Source organism: Puma concolor, chromosome C1, assembly GCF_028749965.1.
Source record: "Puma concolor isolate L17-30 chromosome C1, mPumCon1.1.hap2, whole genome shotgun sequence".
Lineage (NCBI taxonomy): Eukaryota > Metazoa > Chordata > Mammalia > Carnivora > Felidae > Puma > Puma concolor.
In genome coordinates this window covers 4,407,755-4,434,789 of record NC_141674.1, presented here as the reverse complement: position 1 = coordinate 4,434,789, position 27,035 = coordinate 4,407,755, and the positions used below count along the sequence as shown (strand labels likewise).

Sequence of the window (27,035 nt, the reverse complement as noted above, 5' to 3'; positions counted from 1 at the left end):
GAAGTAACTAGCACCGTGGGTGCTAGTTACCCAGAGAAAGTAGTTACCCAGAGAAAGAGAAACGACCTGTGCTGAGGGTAATCATAGGTTAAAGAGAGCATCCGAAAAGTTTCCAAATAGATCACAAAGTATTGGAAATTGGAATGACATTAACCTATCTCGGCAGTGGTACTGTAAACTAGAAGACAATGAAACAATACAGTAAGAGTTCTGAGGGAAAAAATATTTCTGGGCAAGAATTCTATCCTCAGCTAACTACTTATCAAATATAAAGGCAGAATATAAGAACATTTTGGGGTGCCTGGCTGGTTCAGTCAGTAGAGCGTGCAACTCTTGATCTCAAGGCTCTGAGTTCAAGCCCCATGATGGGTGTAGCTTACTTTAAAAAAAATATTTTTTAATTTTTTAATGTTTATTTATTATTGAGAGACAGAGTGTGAGCAGGGGAGGGGTAGAGAGAGGAGGAGACACAGAATCTGAAGTAGGCTCCAGGCTCTGAGCCATCAGCACAGAGCCCGACACGGGGCTCGAACTCACGGACTGTGAGATCATGACCTGAGCCGAAGTCAGTTGCTTAACCAACTGAGCCACACAGGCGCCCCTACAAAAAAATTTTTTTGAGATCTGCAAAGTCTGAAATATTTTTCCTCCTAGCCAACCTCTGTAAAGGAAACTACTGGAGGTTGAGCTTTACTAAAATAAAGAAGAAAACCAGGAAAGAGAAAGGTTGTAGGATACAGAACAGAAGAGACTGACTCAGGGAGATACCCTGGAGGATGGTGACAGGAAATCCTAGGATGAAGTTTGTCTAGCAGGCCTAACATTGGACACAGTGCAGAGATCTCTGGGAGGGATACCTCTTAGGAAAAAAGAAAAACTTGGACTTGGTAAACTGTTTTGTATTTTTGTAGTGAAAAGAGTATTAGAAGTCTCTACTTATAAGTGCTTTACTATGAGGAGTTGGAGAAGAATCTGTGATAGATACCTAGAAAGCTAAAGCAAATGGAAAAAAGTTAGGCAGTTACTAACTCCAGGAAAAATTAAAAGTAGTTCAGGAAAAGAAATAACAATCACAGTATCTGGTTCATTCAGCTTTGAGCTATATTTTCATAGTCATAATAAAAATTAAATTAAGTTTCAGGATACCTGGGTGGCTCAGTGAGTTCAATGTCTTGATTTTGGCTCAGGTCATTATCTCATGGTTGTGAGGCCTAGCCCCAGGTCAGGCTCCTCGCTGGGTGTGGAGCCTGCTTGAGATTCTCTGTCTCTCTCCCTCTCTCCCTCCCCCACTTACATGCCTGTGCACTCTCTCTCAAAATTAAAAAAAATTGAAATGATGTGGAAAATACTTAAAGACCAATAAAAGTCACAAAAACAAAACCTCATAAAGACCTTTAAACAGAAAAAAAAAGACAAAATTATAGAAAAACAAATATTTTGTCTGTAATTTTCTTTTTTCTTTTTAAAAGTTTATTTATTTCGAGAGAGAGAGAGTGCATGTGAGCAGGGGAGGGGCAAAAAGAGAGGGAGTGAGAGGATCCCAAGCAGACTCTGCACTGTCAGCGCAAACACAACGCAGGACTCAGACTTAGGAACCGTGATCATGACCTGAACTGAAACCAGGAGCTGGACACTTAACTGACTGAGCCACCCAGGTGCCCCTATTTTTATTTTTATTTTTTTAGTTTGTTTTTGTTTTTTGTTTTTTTGTTTTTTTTAAGTAAGCTGTATGTGGAGCTCAAACTCAGCCCCTAGATCAGGAGTCACACTTGCCACCAACTGAGCCAGCTGGGTGCTATGTACTTTTCATTTTATCCATGATGAGTATGTATACTTTTCTAATAAGAATAAAGGTTTTTTAAAGGTAATTCAACTGGGAAAAACCTAGCACTTGACTCATTTCCTTAGCCTATTTTGACCAGAAGAATTGATGGCCATTTTTATCTCTATGCTGATGACAAAGCTTTTGTTCATATTTTTGAAATTGGTGTTTATTGTGCTTCATATCCTCACCCAGACTTAATATTCTCAGTCTTTGTCATTTTAGATATTCTCACGGTTGTGTAGTGATACCTACTTTTGTTTGTAATTTGCACTTCCGTAATGACTAATAATATTGAATGTCTTTTCATGTACTTTTTAGCCATTACTGTATCACCTTTGGTTGAAGTTTCTGTTTAAATCTTTTACTCATTATTTTATTGGGTTTTCTTCTTTAGTTGTAAGAGCTCTTTGTATTTTCTGGATACGAGTCTATTGAATACATGTTTTACAAATATTTTTCTTTTATTCTGACAGGAAATCTTTAACTCAAGGTTACAAAAATGATCTCCTATGTTTTCTTTTTTTTTTTAATTTTTTTTTTTCAACGTTTTTTTGTTTTTATTTTTGGGACAGAGAGAGACAGAGCATGAACGGGGGAGGGGCAGAGAGAGAGGGAGACACAGAATCAGAAACAGGCTCCAGGCTCTGAGCCATCAGCCCAGAGCCCAAAGCGGGGCTCGAACCCACGGACCGCGAGATCGTGACCTGGCTGAAGTCGGATGCTTAACCGACTGCGCCACCCAGGCGCCCCTCCTATGTTTCCTTTTTAGAAGTTTTATGGTTTTAGCTTTCACATTTAGGTGTTTTTTTTTCCATTTTTGAGGTTTTTTTTTTTTTTTTCAATTGTTTAAACCGTAAAATACAAATAACATAAAATTTTACCATCTTACCCGTTTTTAAGTATACAGTTCAGTGGTGATAAGTGCATACATATTGTTGTGTAACCATTACCACCACCTATCTTCTAAAGTCTTTTCATCTTGCAAAACTGAAATTCTACCCATTACACAGTAATTCTCTACTCCCCCTCCCCTGCTCCCCGGCAAGTATTATTCAACTTTCCTGTGATTTTTGACTACTCTAGGTACCTCATCTAACTAGAATCACATTGTATTTATCATTTTGTGACTGGCTTATTTCACTTAGCATGATATTTTCAAGGTTCACCCCTGGTGTAGCATATGTCAACATTCCCTACCTTTTTAAGGCTTAGTATTCCATTGTATGTTTTTACCACATGTTGTTGCTGAGCAATCCTCTGTTGATGGACACTTGGGCTGCTTCCATATTTTAGCTATTGTGAATAATATTGCTGTGAACCGGGTTTACAAATAATCTGTTTGAGACCCTGCTTCCGGTTCTTTTGGGTATAGGCCCAGAAGTGGAATTGCTGGATTATATGATAAATCTATTTTTAGTTTTTTGAGGAACTGCCATACTGTCTTCCACAAGAGCTATACCACTTTACATTCCCACCAACAGTGTACATGGATTCCAATTTCTTCACGTCCTTGCTGACACTTGTTATTGTCAGTTTGGTTTATAATAGCATCCTAATGGGTGTGAAGTGATAGATAGCTCATTGTGGCCTTGATTTGCATTTCCCTAATTAGTGAGATCAAGCATCCTTTCATGTGCTTATTGGCTACTCTTGTATCTTCTTTGGGGAAATGTCTATTCAAGTCCTTTGTAAATTTTTGAATTAGGTTGGTTATTTTTGGTGAGTTTTAGGGGTTCCTCATATATTCTGGATATTAATCCTTTATTAAAGATATGATTTGCAAATATTTTCTCTCATTCTTTGGTGGTTTTTTCATTTTCTTGATAGTATCCCTTGATTTACAAAAGTTCTTGAGTTCAGTTTGTCTATTTTTTTCCTTTATTGCCTGTGCCTTTGATGTTATATCCAGGAAATCATTGCCAAGTCCACTGTAATGAAGCTTTTGCCCTATGTGTTCTTCTAAGAGTTTTACACTCATAGCTCTTATGTTTAGAGCACCCATCTATTTTTAGTGGGTAAACTAATAAATGAATCCAGCGAAGTTGCAGGATGCAAAGTCAACATACAAAATCAGTTGCATCAACTTTTATATATGGTGTGAAATAAGGGTCTTACTTCATTCTTTTACATATGAACATCCAGTTTCCCCAAGCACCATTTGTTGGAAGAACTGTCCTTTTCCTATTGAGTAGTCTTGACACCTTGTCAAAAATTATTTGACATATATGTGAATTTGTATTTCTGGGTCCTCTGTCCTATTCTGTTGGTCCGTATGCCTGTCTTTATGCTAGTGCCACACTGTTCTGATTACTGTAGCTCTGTAGTAAGCTTTGAAATAAAGAAATATGAATCCTCCAACTTTGTTCTTTTTCTGGATTGTTTTGGCTCTTTGGGAGCCTTTGAGATTCAATGTGACTTCTAGGGTGGATTTTTCTATTTCTGCAAAAACTGTCTTTGGGACTTTGATAGGGATTGCCTTGAATCTTTTAGTTGCTTTGGGTAGTATTGGCATCTTAATAATACTGAGTCTTCCAGTGCATTGATATGGAATGTCTTTCCATTTTTTTACGTCTTCTTTAATTCTCTCAGCAGTGTTTCATAGTTTTCATTATAAAAATCCTTTGCCTCCTTAGTTCCGTTACTGGTTTTTTTTATGCTATCGTAAATGGACTGTTTTTCTTCATTTCCTTTTCAGATTGCTTATTTTTAGTGTCTAGAAATGCAGCTAATTTGTGTGTTGACTTTGTATCCTCCAGCTTTATTGAATTCATTTATTAATTCCAACAGTTTTTGTGTGTGTGGAATCTTTAGTTTTCTTCATACAAGATCATACAATCTGGGAAAAGAGATTATTTTACTCCTTCTTTCCAATTTTGATACCATTTATTTCTTTTTCTTACCTAATTGCTCTAGCTTGGACTTCCAGGACTATAGAATAGAAGTGGCCAAAGCAGACATCCTTGCCTTGGTCCTGATCTTAGAGGAAGTTGTTTCAGTCTTTCACCATTGAGTGATGTTCACCGTAGGTCTGTCTTCAGTTGTAAGAGCTCTTTATGCCTTTTATTATGCTGAGGTAGTTTCCTTCTGTTCCTAGTTTGTTGAGTGTATTTATACTCAAGGGTGTTGAATTTTGTCACATGCTCTTTCCTCATCAATTGAGATGATCGTGTGAGGTGCTTTGTTTTTCTTTAATTCTCTTAGTGTAGTATATTATTATATTGATTGATTTTTGTTGAACTATCCTTCCTTGCATTTCAGAAATAAATTATACTTGGTCATGATGTGTAATAATCCTTTTAGTATGTGAAATTTTTATTTGCTAGTGTTTTGTTTAGAATTTTTGCATTGGTATTCATAAGGTGTATTGGTCTCTAGTTTTCTCTTGGTGTCTTTGTCCAGATTTGGTATGAGTTTGGAAGTGTTCCCTCCTTGATGTTTTGGGAAAGTTGGAGAAGGATTGATATTAGTTCTTCTTTAAATTTCTGATAGAATTCACCAATGAAGCAGTTAGGTCCAGGGCTTTTTTTCCTTTGTCAAGAAGTCTTTGATTAGTAATTGAATCTCCTTACTAATTATAGGTCTATTCAGATTTTGTTTCTTCATGATTTAATCTTGGTAGGTTTTGAATTTCCAGAAGTTTGTCCATTTTATCTAGATTTTCCAGCTTGTTGGTGGACAATTAAGTGTTCATAGTGTTCCTTTATAATCCTTTTGTTTCTATAGAATCAGTCATGTTATCCCTACTTTAATTTCTGAATTTAATAATTTGAATTTTCTCTCCTTTTTTCCTTAGGCAGTCTAGCTAGAGATTTGTCAGTTTTGTTGATTTTTTTGTGTGTTTTTTGTGTTTTTTGTGTGTGTGTGTGTGTGGTTTTTTTTGTTTGTTTGTTTGTTTGTTTGTTTTTGAGAACCAACTTTTGGTTTCATTCATTCTATTGCTTTTGTATTGTCTGTTTTATTCATCTCTGCTCTGGTCTTTATTATTTCCTTCTGCTAGCCAGCTTTGAGTTTAGTGTGATCTTTTTCTAGTTTCTTAGTTATATATTAGGTCATTGATTTGTGATCTTTCCTGTTTGTTTGTTTTGTTTTTTAAATGTTTCTTTATTTTTGAGAAAGAGAGTGCAAGCAGGGGAGGGGCAGAGAGATAGACAGACAGAGAGAGAGAGAGAGAAGAGGATTGGAAGCAGGCTCCAGGCCCTGAGCTGTCAGCACAGAGCCCGATGTGGGGCTTGAACTCAGGAATTGTGAGATCATGACCTGAGCAGAAGTCAGACACTCCGCAGAGTGAGCCACTCAGGCTCCCCTTTCCTGTTTTTTAATGCAAACATTTATGGTTGTAAATTTCCCCCTCAGCACTGCTTTCACTGCATCCTAGAAGTTTCAGTATATTTTGTTTCTTTTCATTCATCTGTTTTCTAATTTCCCTTGTGGTTTCTTCTTGGTTATTTAAGAATGTGTTGTTTAATTTCCACAAATGTGTGAATTTTCCAGTTTTCTTTCTGTTACTGATTTCTAACTCCATCCCATTGTAGTTGGAGAAGATACTTAGGTTATCTCTTTTAAAATCTATTGAGACTTCATTGGTGGCTTAATATATATCTTCTTGCTGTATTGAACCTTTTGTTGATACCCCAATCCCATCACCTTGCTAAGAGCCTTTAGTAGCTTTTATGCAGGTTCTTTATGATTTCCTACATACATGGCATCCCATCTGCACACATCCCAAAGTGTGTTCTGGTGTCACGAGTAGAATATTCTATATGTGTCTGTTAGATCTACTTGGTTTACTGTGTTGTCCCGGTCCTGTTTCTTTATTTCTGCCTGGTTATTCTCTACATTATTGAAGCAAGATAGTGCAATTTCCAACCATTATTGTAGGACTGTCTATTTCTCCTTTCAATTCTGTCAATTTTTGCTTCATATATTTTGACGGTCTGTTATTAGGTAACAAATAGTTATAATTGTTAATATGTTCTTTCTATATTGGATCTCCTATGAATATATATTGCCCTTCTTTGTTTCTTGCAACCTTTTTTGATTTAGTGTCTATTTTGTCTGATATTAGTGGAGCCACCCTACTCTCTCTGTTACTATTTGCAGGGAATGTTTTTCCATCCCTTTACTTTTCACATATTAGTGTCTTTGGTTCTAAAGCTAGTCTCCTATAGACAGCAAATAGTTGGGTCGTGGTTTGTTTGTTTTTTTAATTCATCCTGCTAATCTCTTTTGATTGGAGAATTCAACCCGTTGAGTTTAAAGTAATTATTGATAAGGTGGGCCTTATTTCTGCTGTTTTGCTATTTCCTTTGTATGCCCTGTATCTTTTTTTGTCCTTTAATTTCCAAATTAGGGTCTTTTGTGTTTAGCCATTTTTTAATAGTGAAACGTTTTAATTCCTTCCTCATTTTTCACATGTATTCTGTTTTCTTTGTGGTTTAGTGTGTTAAACTACGTTTAACTTCCTACTACTTAATTTGAATTTATACCAGCTTAACTTCTATAACATACAAAAACTCTTTCCCATGCCTTTCAGTGATCGAGGTCATAGAATTACATCTTTATCTGTTGCGTCTCCAAAAAATAACCTGATAACTGTTTTCCCTAACGCATTAGCCTCTTACATGATGTAGAAACAAAATGTGAAGTTACAAGCCAAAGTTACAAGGACTAGCTTTTAGTCTGACAGGCTTTTTTAATGTGTTAGTCACTTAAATTATTAAGAAAACAAAATGTGGAGTTAGGATCTGTTTTTGCGGTTAACACTAGCTTTTATACTTGCACTTGTCTTTAACCTTTACTGAGACCTATATTTCCTCATATGGCTTTGAGTTGCAGTCTTTCATTTCACTCCACAGGACTCCCTGGAGCTCGCTTGCAGGGCAGGTTTAGTGGTAATGAACTCCCTTGGCTTCTGTGTATCCGTATCCGTTTTTGTTTATCCGGAGGTCTTTGCGTGACCTCTTGTCTGATGCAAGATAAGGGTCCAGGTTCTCCTTTCTGTATGTGGATGTCCCCCTCTTTCAGCATCATGTATTAGAGACTATCTTTTCCCCCTTGAACCATCTTGACCTCTTTGTCAGAGATCACATGGCCATATGTATGTAGGGGTCGGTTTGTGGGCTCACTACCGTGCCGTTGACTTTTACATTGGTTCTTTCCCCTGTACCACACTGTCTCGATTCCCATAGCCTTGTACTAAATCTTAAAATCCGGCCACATAAGTCCGCCAGTTGTGTTTCAGCTATTCTGGCTGATAAAACAACTAGGAAAGTAACATACCTTTTTGTTCCATAGCCTTTGTTTTTCCACATGAATTTTAGAATTGGCTTGTCTGTTTCTACAGAAAAAGGCCTGGTGGGGTTTTGGGTTGCGTGGTATCTGTAGCATGCTTTGGGAGAATGTAGCATCTTAATAATGTTGACTCTTCCGATGCACGAAAATGGTTTGTCCCTCCATCGTTTTCACTGAGTTGTGTTGTGGCTGCCCATGGACATGTCCTGCACGCACTTGTCCCGTCCATCCCTAAGCAGTTCGTGTTTGTGATGGTACTCTAAGTGCATTGTCTTTTTAAATTTTAGTTTTTAGTAATGTAGGAAAAAATTGATATTTGCATATTGACCCCATATCCCGTGACCTCACTGATGTCACTTAGCAGCCTTTTTGTAGGTGCTTTATGATTTCCCACATAGGTGATATCTGCAAATGCAGAAAGTTTAACCTTCTCCCTTGTAATCTGTATGCCTTTTAGTTTTGTGCCTTACTGCAGGAATTTCATTTTTGTCTTGTATAGCATCGATGAATCCAACCATTTCAACAGACCACTAAACTCTATAGTCAGGTCACAAAGGACCTTTCCACTGTGAATGTTACGATCACTAAGGCTGGATTTATAATAAATTTACTTTAATTAGAAATATAACCAGATGATTGACTTGCTGGAACTTTTCAGACTTAAGGCACAGTACATCTCCTTACTTTATATAGGATTTTAGAAACAAGTGTGCAACTGTAGGTTTCATTTTTAATGACAGCAGATTTTGAAATGATACCAGTATTTTTATGATAAAGAGTTTATCATTTGTGAAATATTGAACCAGTGACCTTAGCTATTCAGATATGATGAAAGGCCCAATCTAACCTTTTATTGAACATGATATTTATTAAAAATGAAACTCTTCGTTTCTATTACTTAATCAATAACACATTAAGCCATTTATTAATATGATTACAGAAGGTCTTGCAGATTAGATATTCTGCCCCCTTGTCATCTAGTTTAACAACCAGGAAACAGCAGTCTAAGCTAGAGTCAGCCAGATCTGTCTAATCATGCGCCTGTAACTTTTATGAGATACTGGAAAGAACACTTACAATTTGCAGAAAGAAAATAATCTGTAGTTGCTGTCTTGGGAGGAACAAGCCCCTTTTACATCATTACATAAGTAAACCTACCTGGAGAAGATCTATTTTATTTAGTTAACCATTACTTATTTGCTTAAAACAGTGAGGTTTGGTACAGGTGGCATATTGGTAAATGTGGCAAGAAATGCGTCGCATGCTTGATGTCGGCCAGGAAAGAAGCCTGTGGTAGGAGAAAGAAGAAAGAGCTGCAGAGTCGGGACTGTTGAGGCACATCTCTGCTATGGGGTCTCATGGTTCTTATTGAAACGGAGTGCCCATCTAGCAAAGGGCACGTGTCCTAAGTGAATTTTCAGAAACGAACTGCTTCCTGGATGAGCATTCCTGTTACCCTGTGCCAGTACCCCGTGTCCTGTTCCGGTCTCAGTGTGCGTGATGCCACGGGAATGTCGAGCTTCACTTGTGACAGGACAGCCAAGGACCCGGACCCCTTCGGAATACACAGCATTGTTGAGTGCTCTGCAGGTCCCACTTCATTTACTCCTCACGGTAACTTTGAGGAGGGAGGTCCCGCAGTCCGCGGTTTCAAGTTGAGAAAACGAGGAAAAGGTTTTACAAGAGCCACCCTTTGTAAGCAAGCACCGTAGGGTCTGCTCTCCCCTCGTTGTCTCCCCATCCCTGAGACTTTGCAGATGAACGAGCTAAGGGTCCGAAAGCTCATTTGCCCCCAGCCCATGTTCTTCACCACTAACCTCGGAGGCCGGTGGAGAGAAGGAAGGAAGGCAGCCGGCTACAAGTTGTTCAACAGTGTAACGCTCAGGGGCTGCCCCAAAGGGAGGGCGGAAGACTGGTGCTGGAACAGGGCAGACATCTGCCTGGCAAGAGGCTGCTCGGTCAGCCAAGTCTTTGACCCCCTTCCAAGAAGCTGCTGATGTAAAACTGTGTGCAAATGAGCCTCTGTCCAAACAAGCAGCAATGGTCTGTGTCTGGTTTAAAGGACAGGCGGAGTGTCTCGGGTGTAGGTGTTTCTTTTCCGGATAACAGATCATGTGAAGTCAGAGCTGGTAGGGCTTGTAGAGGTCAGCCAGCCAGCCACCTCCCCGCCCAGACAAAGAAGCTGAGGGCCCGGAGGTGAAGGCATCGTCCTGATGGCACCGACGGGCACCAGGCCTCCCCACGGCCTCTCCTCTCGGGCACGTGTGACTGACATCTTACCAGTCACATGGAGTGTCTTTCTTTTGGAGTTCTTCAGAACTCCTTGTTTAAAACCTCTAGGGAACCTGCCCAACGTTGCTGGTTTTCTAACATCTGAAGAACTTAGTTTTGCATAAAGTGTTTAAATTTTGTGCCTGGAGCATCAGGGTGGCTCAGTCGGTTAAGCATCTGACTCTTGATTTCTGCTCAAGTCACTATCTCACGGTTCGTGCCAGTGCAGAGCCTGCTTGGGATCCTCTCTCCCTCTCTCTCTCCCTCTCTCTCTCTTCCCCTTCCCCGCTTCATGCTCTTTCCCTAAATAAACTTAAAAAAATAAAAATAAATTTCATGCCGAAAAGTTATTACTAAAGTACAGTAAAGTTTTTCCTTTTTTCCTTAGTGAAAAAAACTCATTAGTCCTGGAACTGGAAGGTAATGAAAAGTTGTGGAAATTATAGAAAAATGTGGTCAAACGTTTTCCCTTGTAACCTTGATCCCTTGATCAGTCCCTGTACTGGTTCTCCTTGGGGACACGTGTTCTGAGGCCTGTTCCTAGTGCACTGTCGGCCCTGGCATTCTCACCGGGGACCTGGTCCCGTTCTCTGCCCGCATGGCTGGTTTTTTGGTCCCTCTGGTGTGTCATCGGCAACCCAGAAGTGGGCTTCTATTGTCAAAATGGTGAGGGGGTTGCCTCCCAAAAACAAAATGTTCTTTACTTGACCGGTCATCTGGATAGAGCTGCCTGTTCAGCATCACCTCGAATAGACCCAAACGGTCCCGGAGGCTGATATGAAATCACACAGAATGTTTCCCCAAAATAGACCCAAGAGGCTGGCCAGGTTGGTGGCTCGGTGTTCCTAGGGCCTCTGAGGGAGTTTGTGTCTGAGGACATCTTGGTGGCTGTGCGGCAGGCAAAGCAGAGTGTGGGTTTTATCCTCCCTGCCCCCCCCCCCCCACCTTCTGTGCGGCTAAAATACACTCAGTCCATTGTACTTACTTGGTATCATCTGTTCTTCCCATGGTGCATGTTTTCCCTCAAACTGAGGACATGTGAGGACTGGGGAGCTGAATGCTTGGGGGGAGGTCTTCTGGGTTTGTGGGGGAGGGCTTTTGTTTCTATAGGATAGCAACGCATTTTTGCCCACTTTCTGTGCTCCCTTTTAGAATCAGAGATTGAATCGGAGGCTTGTGTTGCTTTTACAATTTTATTTGTGGTTTTTATGGGTAAATCTTCATCAAGGTTCCTTTGTCAGAAAACTGGATAAATGCATGGCCTTTCTGTCTGATGGTAGATAGCTTTTTTCCTGTCTGAACCAGTTTTCTGTTGAGAGTGCCTCCACGTGATTTATTTCAAATAACTTGGGTTAGAAAGTAAGCGGGTCTCTGTGACGTTTTTAGTTTCAGCTCAGAGCACATTGAGCCAGTATAGAGACGCATCTGATAGCAGCATTTCCCAGCAAAACACAATTGCTGTTGATGTACATAATTGATCACTTTATTAACTGTGGAAAAAAGAAGCCTTATTGAAGCCATAAAGCATAACTTCATTATGTCCAGAATGTAGAAAGCAAACACATTGGAGAGTGGCTGACAGGTTCCCGTTTCAAGGCTGATTCTGATCACGATAATATTCAAGCAGCATTGATTGTTCTCTAACTGGATTTTTCTCTCCGTAGGCCTCCTCGGAAGAGCTGAAAGCTGCCTACCGGCGGCTGTGCATGCTTTACCATCCCGACAAGCACCGGGACCCAGAGCTCAAGTCCCAGGCGGAGCGGCTGTTTAACCTTGTGCACCAGGCTTATGAAGGTCAGCGGAGGGCCAGGCCTCGCGCACATGCCCTGAAAAGCAGCTGCTCGATTTTTAAGAGGCTTGATTTGTAGAGGACAGAAAGAGAGTCCTTAGAGGTGCATGAGAGAGGAGGTTAGGTTAGTGCTTTTTTACTGACAGGTCCTTTGAAAGAGTGGTAGTTTGCCCTGGAATCAATGTGTCCGGTCAGTGGGACATGAGAGTGTGAGCAGAGCAGACAGGGGCCGGGCTGCAGGGAGCACTCAGGCTCTAAATCGCTCGCTGGCTTTCTTCTAAAGGGAGCTCTTCCAGGTAAAAGGCTGATCGCTTCAGACAGGCCCTCTTTGTTCTCTTTTTTTATGAGAACATTCACAAGAATGTTTTTTTTACTTGAACATCATTTTATTGGCTCCGGAGCATTTGGTTAAGGAAAGGTTCTAACAAAAGGAAGAAAATGATGTTAGGAAGGCCAACAGGAAGTAGAATCAAGTAATTCAGGTTTTTATACTTACATCTTAGGTACTTCAGAAGGAAAATTTTGTGATGTAGCTGTGTATAAAATATTGAAGTCAGGGTGCCTGGGTGGTTCAGCCAGTTAAGTGTCCAACTTCAGCTCAGGTTCATGAATTCGAGCTCTGCATCGGGCTCTGTACTGACAGCTCTGAGCCTGGAGCCTACTTCCGATTCTGTGTCTCCCTCTCTCTCTCTGCCCGTCCCCTGCTTGCGCTCTCTCTCTATATATAATCAAAAATAAACATTAAAAATTTTTTTCAAATGTTAAAGTAACTGATGGGTCCAGTTTCTGTTGGAGATGGTGGAAAAGCTCTAGCAACATAACAGTGATGGTTACACGACACTGAATGCACCTAATGCCGCTGAAGTATACACTTAAAAGTAGCTGAAATCAATTTTATGTTATGCATATTCTGCCACAGGTTTATAAATAAAAATTTAAAAATATTAATGCACTCTTAGAATATATGCCAAGTAAAATAAGTTATTCATTCCGGAACAGATTGGTGATTTGCTCCTTAGTTAAACAGACCAAAAATTAGATAATGTGTTTCTTTATGAAATAAAGACTTCTTGTTGTTGGGTGCCTGGGTGGCTCAGTCGGTTAAGCATCCGTCTTAGTCTCGGGTCATAATCTCACGGTTCATAGGTTTAAGTCCCACATTGGGCTCTGTGCTAACAGCTCAGAGCCTGGAGCCTGCTTCAGATCGTGTGTCTCCCTCTCTTTCTCTGCCCCTCTGCCACTTGTGCTCTGTCTCTTTATCTCCCTCTCTCCCTCCTTCCCTCTCTCTCAAAAATAAACATTAAAAAAATTTTTAAGCAATTTTTTTAACTTTTGGGTTTTTTTAATTTATTTTTGAGAGACAGAGCGTGAGTGGGGGAGGAGCAGAGAGAGAGGGAGACACAGAACCCAAAGCAGGCTCCAGACTCTTGAGCTGTCAGCACAGAGCTCAATGTGGGGTCGGAACCCGTGAACCATGAGATCATGACCTGAGCCGGAGTCGGACGCTTAACCGACTGAGCCACACAGGCACCCCAACATTAAAAAAAAATTTTTTTAATCTATTTTAAAGACTTTTTGTTACAGACATAAAAGCATATGCCATATTTCACTTTATGGTTTTATCAAAAAATTGGATTTTACTGATGAGGAAAACTCGGGCTGCAGTGCACGATCCACGTCTGTGGTCAGCATTGGGTCTTTAGCAGATTTAACTCCTGCTCAGAAGCCTGTTCCTTTTATCGTATCCTGTTGTCTGAATGGCTGTGTGAACTTTACCGTTGTCTAAATTACCCCCGTAGCCAGCTTGTGTTGTCCTGGAGATTCAGGGAAGAGTTAACAGAAAACCCGAACGGTTCTTGAGGAAGTGCTGTGGCAGCAGAGCCGCCCCCATGCTCAGCCTCATGGGGAGACCAAGGGAAAGCCGTGAACAGATAAATCCCTACGAAATCCTACAGATTAGCCCAAGAAGTCTGCCTCCCACGTCTTCCAGTGGTCAGCACTTCTTTCTTCCCCGTTGGATTTGCGTATGGATACAATCATTTACATCGTTTTTTTAATTAGGCCTAAAAATACATGGGAAGTCTCAAGGGAGAGAAGTTTCGAAGGTCTTGCACAGAAACTGGCAGAGGAGGTGAGGAAGGGAGCGACCACTGGCTTTCCTGACACTTGCATTCCGTTTGGATGTCCTTCCAGTAGCTCTGTCCCTCCCTGAAAAATCTTTTTCTGATGTACTTATTTAGGTGATGTGGCAGCCACCGTGGTGACAGGTGTTTGGGTCTTAAAATGATTTACAAAAAAGCAGAAGGATATTAAATATATATATAGTAAATATATATAAAGCTAATTCAGACAGGCTCTGATTGTAGAAAAATCTGATTGTACAATCAGAGCCTGTCTGAATAAGCTTTAGAAACTGGAATTAACTCTTTCTTTCTTTTTGTTTGTTTGTTTGTTTGCTTATTGTTGTGTGTGTTTTTTTTTTGTTTTGTTTTGTTTTTGTTTTGTTTTTGCTTATTTCTTTATTTAAATCCAAGTTAGTTAACATATAGTGCAGTAATGGTTTCAGGAGTAGAACCCAGTGATTCATCACTTACCTGTGACACCTAGTGTTCATCCCAACAAGTGCCCTTCTTAATGCCTGTCCCCCCACCCACCTCCCCTCCAGCAACCCTCAGTTTGTTCTCTGTCTTTGAGAGTTTCATAAGATTTGCTTCCCTCTCTGTTTTTATCTTATTTTTCCTTCCCTTCCTCTGTGTTCATCTGTTTCGTTTCTTCAACTCCTGAAATTAACTCTTTCATCCCCAGCTACTGTATAGACTGTGGCAGAAACTTAACCAAATTTGTTAAAAAATAACTGTTCTCGAGTGGCCCGAGAGTGCAGCTTCCTACCAGGTGCACCTCACAATGAAGAATTGCTCGGACACAAAAAATCCGACATTTCTCATTTGTGTCCCACCTTTAAGCACATCCTGGACCAGATCAGATAGGCAGTTAGGGGGAAAGATGCACAGGGGTGAAGAGTGCCTCTCGGTGAGATTGTGCTTGGAGAGGGAGGAAGGGGAGGAGGTGGATTTACCTGACGACGTTTCCAGCTCTGAAAGGTGAATTCCGTGCTTTGTAAACGTGTGATTTTTAATTTGCAGTGCTCAGCGACCCCCAGACCAGGGCCATCTATGACATCTATGGGAAGAGAGGCCTGGAGATGGAAGGATGGGAGGTAAGAGAACCTGTGCATCTGGCATCCCAGGAAAGTCTTTAAACATCTGCAGAGCACCAACCCCCTGATCCCACAGCCTGGGACCACGTGCTTGAGAATACTGGAAGCCGCTAGAGTCCCTTCCTGGCTTCATATTTCAGTGTAAGAGATGACTTCTAGGCTTGGCTATGCCTCTGTGTACCTCCGTGTGCTCAAGCAGGTCAGCCATCCAGCTTGTCCTCTGTTTCCTAACCTGTCAGGTAAAAAGCCAGGGGCGTAGGCTGTACCAGTATTTTCTAACCCCCAGGAGGGAACAGGCTGGTTGGGGGTCTGATGGAAGACAGTTTCCATAGGGGTGCAGTTCTGTCTCCACACGCATTTCCTGCCACCCTCCACCGTTTTGTGCCGCTCCCTCCGCCCCAGGTTACGAGTGACTGCATTTGGGACGTGTTTGTGTTGGTAATGTGCTGTACGTGTGAGCAAATGGAAACACAGAAAAGTTGACAACTACTGGATTGAATTGCCCAGGAGGAAAAATGTTCCCCTGGCAGCCATGCTGTGTAAAAACAGTTACTCACATTCACACAAGCTTCTGTTCTCCCTTTGCTCTGTCGCTGACTAGTCACAGAGCCTCGAGCAGGTCCATGTTACGAGTGCGGGGAGGGGGAGGGGCGGCATGAGGATCAGATGGGAAGATAGGGGAAGATGAATACAAAAACCAGGGGAAAACCCTTAAGTTGCTGTAAGAACACATAGGTGTTAGTACTTAATTTCATTAAAGAAACTTGGGTTTTGATGCCCCAGATATTGTAGGAGGCTGTTAATGTTAAATTGGCCATTGTTGATTTCTTTCTCATCACTGTATAAATCACCCCTGATGTTCTTTTGGTATTGAATCTCAAGCCTGTCAGCCCGTCTCCTCTAACTAGCATTAAAACCTTCTACAGACCGTGGGATAAAGAGTACAAGAGAAGCGAGACAGCTTCTGGTTCCCTTTCCACTGCTGCTTAATATTGGTGGCTTGTGGGCCATGTTCCACCCGTGGCCATGTTTTGGTTGCCCACACAACAAATTGTAGTCGCTGTCATTTAAAACTCGGGACATTTTGCATAAAAGTCCGGTTGTCTGTCTTCTCTTGGAAAAATCAGAAAATCTGGTAGCAGCGTATCTGACTTCCCCTGCGAGGAACAGCAGTCCACCAGATCTCCTGAGCCTCTGCCCTGTGGGCAAGGCTGTGCCGTCGGCCCTCCCGACACTTAGCACCTCCCGTGGTCTTACATGGGGCCTGCCCTTCATCCGCGTGTCCTGCCTGGCTCCAGCAGGCGGTCGATTTCTGGCCTTTGGTTTGATGGAAATAGCAGTGCTTCAGGTCACCTTAGCTCATCGTAGCAAAGCGTTAGGTCTGATAGCTAAGCATTTTTTCCTCCTAAAAGGAAAATAGAATCTTGTTGTATTTACTTTCTCCTCACCTTGTGTCCACCATGTTGAAGCTCCCTTGTTTTTTGAAGACATGGGTCGGTTAGAGTGTTTCGTGGTAGCAGTCAGCGCCGCAGAAAGGCTGCAGACTTCTCTTACATGCCCCTCCCTTTAGAGTCAGGGTTGTTCATTCCCAGCAGCAGCATCCCAACTAATGGAGCGGTGGGGTAACATCTTCCTGGCAAAATATTGTGTGGTTTCCTATCACCAAACCAAATTATCTCCCTATTAGCAACAAAGCAAAACCGCATGCACAGTAGTGATTATACAAGTATGTAGGCAGTCATGGATGGTGAATGGGTAAGTTTTTATATGCATATATTTTAGTAAGCTACTTTAAGAAAAACAAGTTCTCATCGATCAGAATTGGCTTTTTTTGCATTGATTCTAAGCCTTCACTGAATATAAAAATGACTTCAAGGAAGAACACCTGAAGATCCCCTCCCAGATGTGCACTAAGAGATGTATCCGTGTCTAACACATGAGGGGAAAATTGAGCCCCTCATTCAGGCTGTGAATGAAGAGTCTCAGTGAACTCTGGAGCGCTCTGTGGGGCTGGCATGGCCACTCCTAAGAGGAGACCCCTCCCGCTGCTGGCTGGTTCACACCAGGACTCTCCTGCATCAGTCAGAGCTGCTTCCCCAGGGAGGAAGCTGAGTTCCCTTCATGCTGTTGCTGGTGTTATTTTCTAATTGCTGATGGTATCCATTTGCCCCACATCTGTTAGTCTGAACAGATGGGGTAGTCGCCAAAGGGTGCTGTCAGAATCCTAGCGCCTTCAGTCCAGAGATGTAAGAGCCCACCCCAGGCGTAGTGGCCACTCCCTGTCCAGCAGAGGGGTCACCCCCTTCTTTTGGTGGCCGCTGGGGAGCAAATGGGAGCTTGTTCAGGCTGCACTAAGTACCCTGCATTCAGTCATTAGGTAAGTTTTCATTCCTTGTTTTTGTCTTTTTCTTAATGTTTATTTACTATTGAGAGACAGAGACAGAGCATGAGCATGGGAGGGGCAGAGAGAGGAGGAGACAATCCGAAGCAGCCCGAGGCGGGGCTCGAACTCACAAACCAGGGATCATGACCTGAGCCGAAGTCGGACACTCAACTGACTGAGTCACCCAGGCGCCCCCCCTTGTTTTTGTCTTTCAACCTTCAAGAGGCTTTGTCATTCTCCGGCAGGATTCCACGGGAACGAGATGCAGAGGTTCAGGCACACCCACGTGCAAAGCCAGCCCTTCCAGTTTTCCAAGTTGGTTAGCGGGTTTGTGTGGATACCCACGTTGGAAATGAGATTGGCTTCAGAGTGGCAAGGCTCACCCTGAGCTGGGAACGCTTGGTGGTGCTCAGTCTGCTAACAGCTCGCCAGCGGAACGGAGAGCACATGCCTCAGTAGCCCTGGCAAGACAGTCCATCGTGTCCTTTGGCCCAGACCGTTCACTGTCTACTTTTGTCTGCAGCCCCTTACTTTGTCCTTATTTCACTGCTTCCGCTCTCTTAGACGTCAGTCTTACCGTGTCTAAGAAGGTAACCTGCATTACCAAGAGCTACAGTGTGGCCAAGATCATGAAAACAAAGGCTTGAAAGCTCTCACAGACTAAGGAGACAGGATGACTGAATGCAGTCCCAGAGCCTAGACCGGATCCCCGAACAGACAAGGGATGCGAGTGGAAAAACTGGTAAAATCCAGAAAGTCTGAGTTCAGTTCACGGTAGCGCACCAAGGTTGGTTTTGAGATTTGGCAGCCGTCCCGTGGTTACGTAAGGTGTGAACATCGGGAGAAGCTGGGTGAAGGGTGTACAGGAACTTTCTGTACTATCTTTGTCGTTTTTCTAAAGTTCTAAGTAATCTTCTAGAATTATTCCAAAACAAAAGTCAGGTAGCTAGAATCAGAATTTTCAGACCAGACGGTACCTCGAGAATCCTGTAGTTTATAGCAGGGATCTGAAGTGAGAGATCGGGGACCCCCGCTGAGGCCACCAGGAGGTTAGAGGCAGTGTGGGACAGCCCGCTTTTCGCCAGGCTGCCTTGCTTTTCAGGGTCCCTGTCCCCTCTCCCACAAGGGAAGTCAGTCTTCCTGGCTAACGCAGGGACAGAACTAGTTGGTGAATGGATGGTTAAGGCGAACAGCCCAGGTGTGTGGATTCACGGGCTGCACGTGATACGCTCTGTCATCGAGAACGTCTGGTATTGACCAGCTGTAGTGCCATTCAGGAAGGTGTGCTCCTGGGTGCACAGGAGGGCACATGTCTGAGGGTGACCAAGATGGAAGACGGCGACCTGCCCCTAGCCTGGTCTTCCTCTGTCCCCACCAGAGTGCACGCCGTGTGAAGGAGAGCATAAAGGCCGGGGGCCTTGGAAGCTGGAGCGAGACGCCCTGCCCAGCCCCTCACTGTTCGGGAGGTGCCAGCCGTCCTGACTTTGCAGTTAGCTCTGATTATGCGCCAGCTCTTTGCCAAAACTCCTGTAAAATTGACTAGAAATGGGATGACTTAACCCCTGTGGAGCATCTGCCTCTTCAGTTCACCAGGGAGTGTGGGAGAGGGAAAGGGATTTGTACCTATTGATCCAGCCGGCAGAGGTGAGGCAGCTATAGAGTTTTTGAAAACAAATCTTGTTCTGCTCTGGCCTCTGTGGAGCCTGACACTTTCTGGTCTTAATTCCTGGAATCTTACGAATCTATTTTAAAAATACCAACATAGGGGCGCCTGGGTGGCGCAGTCGGTTAAGCATCCAACTCTCGGTTTCGGCTCAGGTCACGATCTCTCCACCGGTTTCGTGAGTTGAAGCCCTGCATTGGGCTCCGTGCTGACAGCGCAGAACCTGCTTGGGATTCTTTCTCCCTCGCTCTCTGCCCCTCCCCCACTCGCACTCTCTCTAAATAAATAGATAAACTTAAAAAAAAACAGTATAGAGGCACATACACCACATACATGGAGTCAGTGTCGCTGGGTAAGTCTGGCTGGTCAGACTCGTGCTCAGTCTGCACTCTCAACACCAGCGTCCCGTTGGGCAGACTACTCGGTGTGAAGCCTTTTTGTCCAGGTAGAACAGCCCAGTTGCTCCGGGACCCGTGGAGGGGGCTCTTCCGCTTCCCATCCAGACCCCCTTGGCCGTGGTAATGCATCACGTAGGTCGCCACTGGTAGGTTCCATAGTCACAGGCCCACCGAATCTGGGTCCCAAGGTCACAAAGAATTCCTAAAATATTTTAAATCCTTTTTTCCTGATCCGTCTTGACCTTCACGGTTAAATGGAATAGTTGATTACTTATATTTCCCTGAAGCTCTCTTGTCTTTATTTTCTGTGATGAAGGGAGAGGCTGACAGGACGCGGGGGCGGGGGGGGGGGGGGTGATGGAAACTGAAGCACTGAGCCTCACTTCCGCTCTGTCCAGGGCAGGGACTTCGGGTGGGTGGGTGCCTCACGCCCTCAGCTTTGGAGAGAAGTAGGGTGAGTCAGTTAAATACAACCGAGGGTGTTGTTGTGAGGTAACGAAGCAGTCACTGGTGTGCCATTTAGGACTTTCATTTGTTTTTGGATGGTTTTTAAGTGTTCTATTTTATTTTTGAAGTTTATTCATTTGAGAGCGAGCGCACACATGACTGGGGCGGGGGCAGAGAGAGAGAGAGAATCCCAAGCAGGCTCCGCACTGTCAGCACAGAGCCCGACTTGGGGCTTGATCTCATGAACTGTGAGATCATGACCTGAGCCGAAATCAAGAGTCAGACGCTTAACCAGCTGAGCCACTCGGGCGCCCCGTGTTTTTATTTTAGGAATTATTGATTACATCTGGTTATTAGAGGCGGAAATGCTGTTTTCCTTATTTTTTCCTCTTTACTTCCTGAAAGCATAGTAAACACATTTCTCAGTATGCTTTTGGCTAAGCCAGTTTTTGTATTTATTTTTCTATATTGCTGAATGATAAAATAAAGGGACACAGAACCTAGGACGTGACCCGGTTTATGTGAGAATGCACACACACATACATGTATGCACAGAGGGTGTCCAGGAAGATGCATTAAAAACTAGATGTCAGCCTGGGAGAAGGAGGATGGCGGAGAAGAGGGAGCGAGCTATAGGCCAATTGTACTTTTTTCCTTTATATCCTTCTGTACTATTTTGATTTTTTGCTGTAAGCATGTATTTTTTTAAACAATTTTTTAAACTTGTGATTTCCAGGATTGCTTCTTCTCACATCACCTCCCTTTTTAGCTGTTCTGTGAGCAGCCTCTCGAGGCGCCTCTGTGTTTCTCCCACTGATACAAGGAATGTGCTCTCTGGGTTTGTCCCCCACCCATCTCATGACTTTGTCGGCCTGCCCCCACTCTCGGTGTTTCTCCCAGGCCATGGCATCCTGGACCCCTAGAAATCATGTGGTGCCGTTCCCTCTTTCAGAGATGTGGGGCCTGAGGCCCACGGTGGCCTTTTCCTGCCTCTGAAATCTCCGTTTTGTGATGAGCTAAGAAAAGCCAAAACGGAACGCCTTATTTTCTCATAGACTTGTCATTGTGCATCCCTGAGTAGTATTGTGGCCTGCCTTTTGGTACCCGAGTACTGTTTTATGCTAAGGCCCATCTGGCATCATACATTCTCAGGGTCATATCATATTGAAGGGGGAAGAGTCCCACGGTGTAAAAACGCCCAGGCCTGATGGCTGAAGCTCAGAAGGCATCTCCAGCGATGGCTCCAGCACACTGGGGAGAGATGACAGGGCAGTTGTGAGCACCTTCGTCCTCTGCTTTCATCTTCAACGTTTATTACTGGGCTGGGACTCATTAGGAAATTTAGACCACGAGACTTAAGGCGACGTATTCTCTGTAAGATTCCTGCAGCGTCAGAGAGAAGTTTACCGAAATGAAGGAAACCACGCTTACGTCTCTCTGGAGAGCTGAGGGGAAGCATCGCCTTGGGGATGATCGGAGGGCAGAGCTGAGCGGATACGACCGTGAGCCTGAGCTCACCAGGGCCTGGGTCCGTGGGAGAAAGGCTTGTCGGGGTGTCATTGCTGGTCTCGGAATCCCAGGGGGGAGGAACAGCCGGACCTGGGCCACGCGAATGCGCCGCGTTAGCGATGTCCACTCGTGGTGTATGTTTTCCTCGCTTTCTGGGTCCTTAACTGCCTCTTCCTCCTGACTGTGCCTGCAGGTTGTGGAGAGGAGGAGAACGCCAGCTGAAATCAGGGAAGAGTTTGAGCGACTGCAGAGAGAGAGGGAGGACAGGAGGCTGCAGCAGCGCACCAACCCCAAGGTGAGCCGGGCCCGCGGCGGTGAGGATGGCGTACGCCTCACTGCCAGGCGGCAGGCCTGAGGTCAGTGGTGAGAGCGGACCAAATTGGTGGAACAAAATTGTGCGTATTTTATCTCAGAGCAGCCTCTTTCGGGAGAGCAGCTCCTGGTGGCTTTCGGCTCAGGACCTGGAGAAAAGTGTCTTGAACCCTTGAACCATGTGCAGGGAAGACCAAACCCATCCCGAGCCGAGGAGACTCCCCAGGCGGCAGCACAGGCAAGGTCCCTGAGGCCCTTTCCTGCAGTCGTGCCGCCCAAGCCCTTGGCGGGTGACAGTCAAGGGACACTGTCAGCAGCCACCTGACCCTGCTCCAAAGCAGCAGGACTCCCTGCAGCACTGGGGGTGTGGGACGTTTCCAAACTGCCTTACGCGGGGCCCCGGCTCTGATCTGCCTGGACACCGGTGCCGTGAACACCAGTCACCAGGCTGTTCTGGCAACGAGGTGACCCCCTTTTAACAACATCAAGTCCCCAAGGGAGTTTGAGTCCCGTGACCTAGTGACAGGCCCGAGTCTGAGAGCTACTTTTCGGTCCTGTGGATGATACCTTTTCCTCTGATCTGTTAGAGAAGCAGATTGTCCAGCGTGCACGCGCCAGCCCCGTGGCAAATGGGGTGTCTCCGTCAACTTGAGGTGCCGGTTGTGTGAATGTCTAGTCGAATGTGGCCCCGGTGTCCTGTTCGGCTGCACTTGACAAGGGCCCTCAGCAGCCGGACTCCCTCAGTGTGGCCCGATGGCCTGGCAGGCAGCCTGAGATCTCCTAAAGAGAAAGAACAGAGGCTGGCTTACAGCCCGGGCATTGTGATAATATGAACTTCTGATCAAGTACGTTCTAGAAAGGGGAATTTTTTTTCAAGACTCCTACAGCGTTTAGAGGACCGTATCTTCAGAACACTCCCATCTATTTGAAGCCTGCATTTCAAAGTATATTTATAAATGCCGACACCTCTCCTTCTGCCCAGCCTCCCTGCAGCAGATGATGGCGTCAGTGGTGCGGGGCCGTCTTACGGTCGTAGGAGAGCGGAGAATCGAAACGCTGGCCGAACCGACTCGGGGCGGGTGACACGGTGGGGAGCACCAAAGGTCTCTGCGGCGCCCCGAGCCGTGCTCGGGGGTTCCCTTCGCGGAGCCAGTGCTCAGGGCCACGCGCCGCGGGAGGTCTGGTTTGAAAGTCGGCGTCGGCAGATGGAGTGAGGGTTGAGGAGACGGGGTGGGGCCTGGCGGGAGCAAGCTGTTGCTGTGGAATCTTTGCCGTTCTGGCTGGAGTTATGCTGCATTCCGAGCAATGAAGGGGAAAGAGAACGTCACAGTAGCCTGAGCCTCCGTGTCCTGCGATAAAATTGGCCATCTGGGTGCGCGCAGTGATTGCTTATTGGGATTCTGTGGAAACGTGTCTCCAGGCCATGTTTCCGTGGAATGAGAGAGCACAGCTGTGACCATTTCACACAAGCGTGCGAGTTATTGTAAAATTCCTAATACTTTGCTACTTCCATAAACTGCTTCCAAATAAATAAGACATTTTCTAACCAGAAATAGTGAGTGATAACCAGATGTTTGGCCATGCAGCATTTTGAGGAGAGCTTTTATTCCATTTCTGAGGGTTTTGCTTTTCATGATGAGTGGAAAGGTTTGGGATGTTCTCATCCTAAGAAAGGGGAGATCTCCTCTCTTAAGGCCACAGGGGAAGGACACTGCCGATGACCATCGGGCTCAGCACCGACCTGTTGTCACAGGGGACTGGCAGGCGAGCACATTTGTGGCACTGCTGTCTGAGACTTAGATGGGCATTTCTCTCCGTTGTTACCAGTAAGAGTTTGTTGGGCGGGGATATGCCGGTGGGATGTATGTATGAGAACGGGCAAAGAGGTCAGGTGGGAAAAAATGGTAGATGGGAAATATTCCGACACGGTGATGTGGGACCCGAAGCAAAGCGCGTGACCTGTGTTTAGTTTTCTCATCTGTAAAACGAAGCCGCCTGACCTTCCTGACTACCACGCCAAGTTGGGAAATGATTGAAACAATAGGAAATAGGTGTTAATTTATTGGAAACAGACAAACGTGCTGGGTCGATGCAAAGTGGTACACATTAGGTACCCTCGAGGTTAAGAATTTGTGTTTTTGTGTCTCCTCCAGCACTGCGTGGGAAATACTTGGTTTGGTCAGGTAGTTCTGGGCCCATTTGGGTTTGGATGGGGTCTGGCAGTTGGGATTTCAAAGTGGCCCTCTGACAACACCGTCAGCCTTCTCCCATGGCCTTGGCCTTGTGGTGTCTCGGTGTGGCCAGCTACCTGTGAGTCTTGGTTTGTGTGAAATGAGCTTTGGAAAGCACAGTGGTGCTTAGAAACGATGAGCGGAATCCCCAGTTCCCACGTGGGAGCCACCGATGGCACGCGTGCACATGCACACTCACACACACACAGACGCCCAGACGCCAGAGGCAGCACGATAGCGCTTTCCACCTGGAGTCCGGAGCCCTGCACTGGGATTCTGATTCCACCCTCTTGTTCTGGGCCCGGGGCCAGGTCACTTCTCCAGTCTTCGCTCTGTTTCCTCTTGGGTGAAATGAAAGGTTTGCCACAAAGCCCACTGCTTGGGGTCAAGAGACTCCAAAGTCCTTAGTTTAATTGCCCCTGTTTTCTGTCTTTGCTGCATGAGAGTAGAGTCGTGTTCCCTGCTGGAAAACGCGAGGCTTGGGTTGCTGGTGTCCTGGGATCTCCCAGGCCCTCACACTGAGCAGGCGTAGGGGGTAGTTTGCAGCCGGACAGACGATGAGGCTCCTCCACACTGAGTGCGCCGTGCGTGACTGGACTCTGACTGGACCGCCATGGCCACCCTCCCTCCCTCTTCAAGATCTTGGTTTTATTTGCTTAATCCATCGACGCGTCTTGACTTTCAGAGACTTAAGATGATGCAGTAGGGTTGTTCTGTGCCATGTTCACTTCATACTGATTATTTTCATTCCTTTCTTTGTTAATGCCCATAAACCTTCTGTCTCTCTGACGGCAGCCACTCTGGGAGTCTAAAGATGACAGGTCTCAGGCAGCGCAGTCGGGACTTTGTTACTGCCTCCTAATGAACTTGTTCCCATCCCGTGTGAAGCACACTGTTAAGTCAAAGACTGTTGGGGGGCTGTCACTGTCTGCCTCTGGGGGTATGGACTGCTTGCTTTCTGACCCCTTTACATAACAGTTCCTGGAGATCGGCACATTATTTCCTGGACCTTCCATTCTCCTTTCGCTGTACAGAGCTTAACATGAACTCCCTGGCAAGACCTTCTTTCTGATTTTAGAAAGGCCAGCTTATTGGTTTGGTTCCTGTAATAGCTTAAAAATAGAATCCAGCTGTATCAGGAAACATTTAAAAAATGTATCAAGGAAGACCTATAACAGTAAAAATATTTTTGAATCCCAGAGTGTTTTCATAAAGACACAGGATTACATTACTCAATTATTTTTAAAGGGTTTTTGAAAAGCTGTGTTTCACTTGCCATGGCTAATGATTATAGGCATCCGAATGAGCCTGTGGCTATGACTTCAGTCTGTTCGGTGGAAATGACTCTGATGTCATAAACTGACTTGGCTTCGCTGACAGGAAAGTCGTACAGAAGAAAAGCTGTTCGAGCCCATATGTTGGTTGCGCTCAATGTCAGGAAGGGGCGACGTAATGTGTGCAGAAATGGGCAGCTGTCGAGAGTGAAGAAATTGGGAAGTTGGCACGGAAGAGGGGACCGAGTCCGAGAAGGCTGTTGGATAAAGCAGAGCTTTTGCCGAAGAGAAGGGCCGGCTGCTGTCCCCATCCTGGTGGCGTAACCACTTGGAAACAAGGCGTCAGAATTAGAGACTTCGGTTTATGCAGGGAGGGCGGCCCAGGGGGGTGGCGTCCTTGGAAACTCTGGTAAGTTTGAGATTGATCCTCCAACATGAGAGAACATGGGTTCTGACTTTGATCCCAGAATGAATCTGCAGAGACCATCTCACAAGAGCCACCATGGGCTCGTCAGCTATAAAACAGGCAAACTGCACAGTGCCTCTTAAAGCAATTGCCTCTTTGGGTGGAATTTTCAGTTAGTAATTGAGAATGCATTTGACAGAAATTTCTCACATTATCCTTATGGCCAGATAAAATACAAACATGAAAATAATTCAGAATGAAACATTCCTGGCTGAATGAACACCTGATTCTACTCAAAGAGGGTTGATTAATGCATCATCCCCAGCCTGGTGAGAAGCTTCTCCTCATGGGAGAAAGGCTGTAACTTGTCATGCTCAGAATTTCTGTGAATGATGTCAGTGAAGATGTGTTTGTCATATTCACAGGTGACCCAAGGCCGAAGGACAAAACCAAGATTCTAAAAGATCCCAGTGAACTAGAATGGCAAGGTCAGACGTGCTAGCTAAGAGAAGGGGAGACGGGGAAATGGTGGTCTTTATTTGGCTCAGCTTAGTGTTAACAACAGTTTGGAGTATTTTGCAGGTTGGGAATGAGTACGATAAAGATGATTCATTTATACACAAAGCAGTTTAAATTGGGTGCCTGTAAGGAGCCAGATCCTGTGCCAGATGTGGACGTGCAGCAGAGAATAACAGACAAGACCCTGCCCTCTTGGGTACTAGCCAAGAGAGACAATAAACACAATACATAAAGCATATAATACGTTAGAACGTGACCGTGCTATGGCGGGAAGCTAGGTCAAGGTCCGGGGAGAGGAAAGCAATTTGAAATAGGGTGGTCAGGCCTTGCTGAGAGGATAACATTGGAACAAAGATGAGACAGGTTATCCGTGTGGATATCGGGGAAGAGCCTTCTGGATGGAGGGAGCAGCCAGTGCAGAGGGATACTGGATCTGGTATGTTCGAGTAGAGGCAAAGAGACCAGTGTGTCTGGAACAGTGATGGTGGAAATTATTAGCA

General features: G+C 44.7%; 1 protein-coding gene across 2 annotated transcripts in view; it reads left to right on the top strand.

The window, feature by feature from the left end:
- Positions 1–27,035, top strand: part of DNAJC11 (DnaJ heat shock protein family (Hsp40) member C11) — a 69,485-nt gene that overhangs the window by 12,594 nt on the left and 29,856 nt on the right. For both annotated transcript variants that reach the window (XM_025912121.2, XM_086715552.1), the window contains exons 2-4: positions 12,052–12,181; positions 15,320–15,393; positions 21,987–22,088. In XM_025912121.2, the coding sequence (XP_025767906.1) occupies positions 12,052–12,181; positions 15,320–15,393; positions 21,987–22,088 (306 nt within the window). The remainder of the gene's footprint in view (positions 1–12,051; positions 12,182–15,319; positions 15,394–21,986; positions 22,089–27,035) is intronic.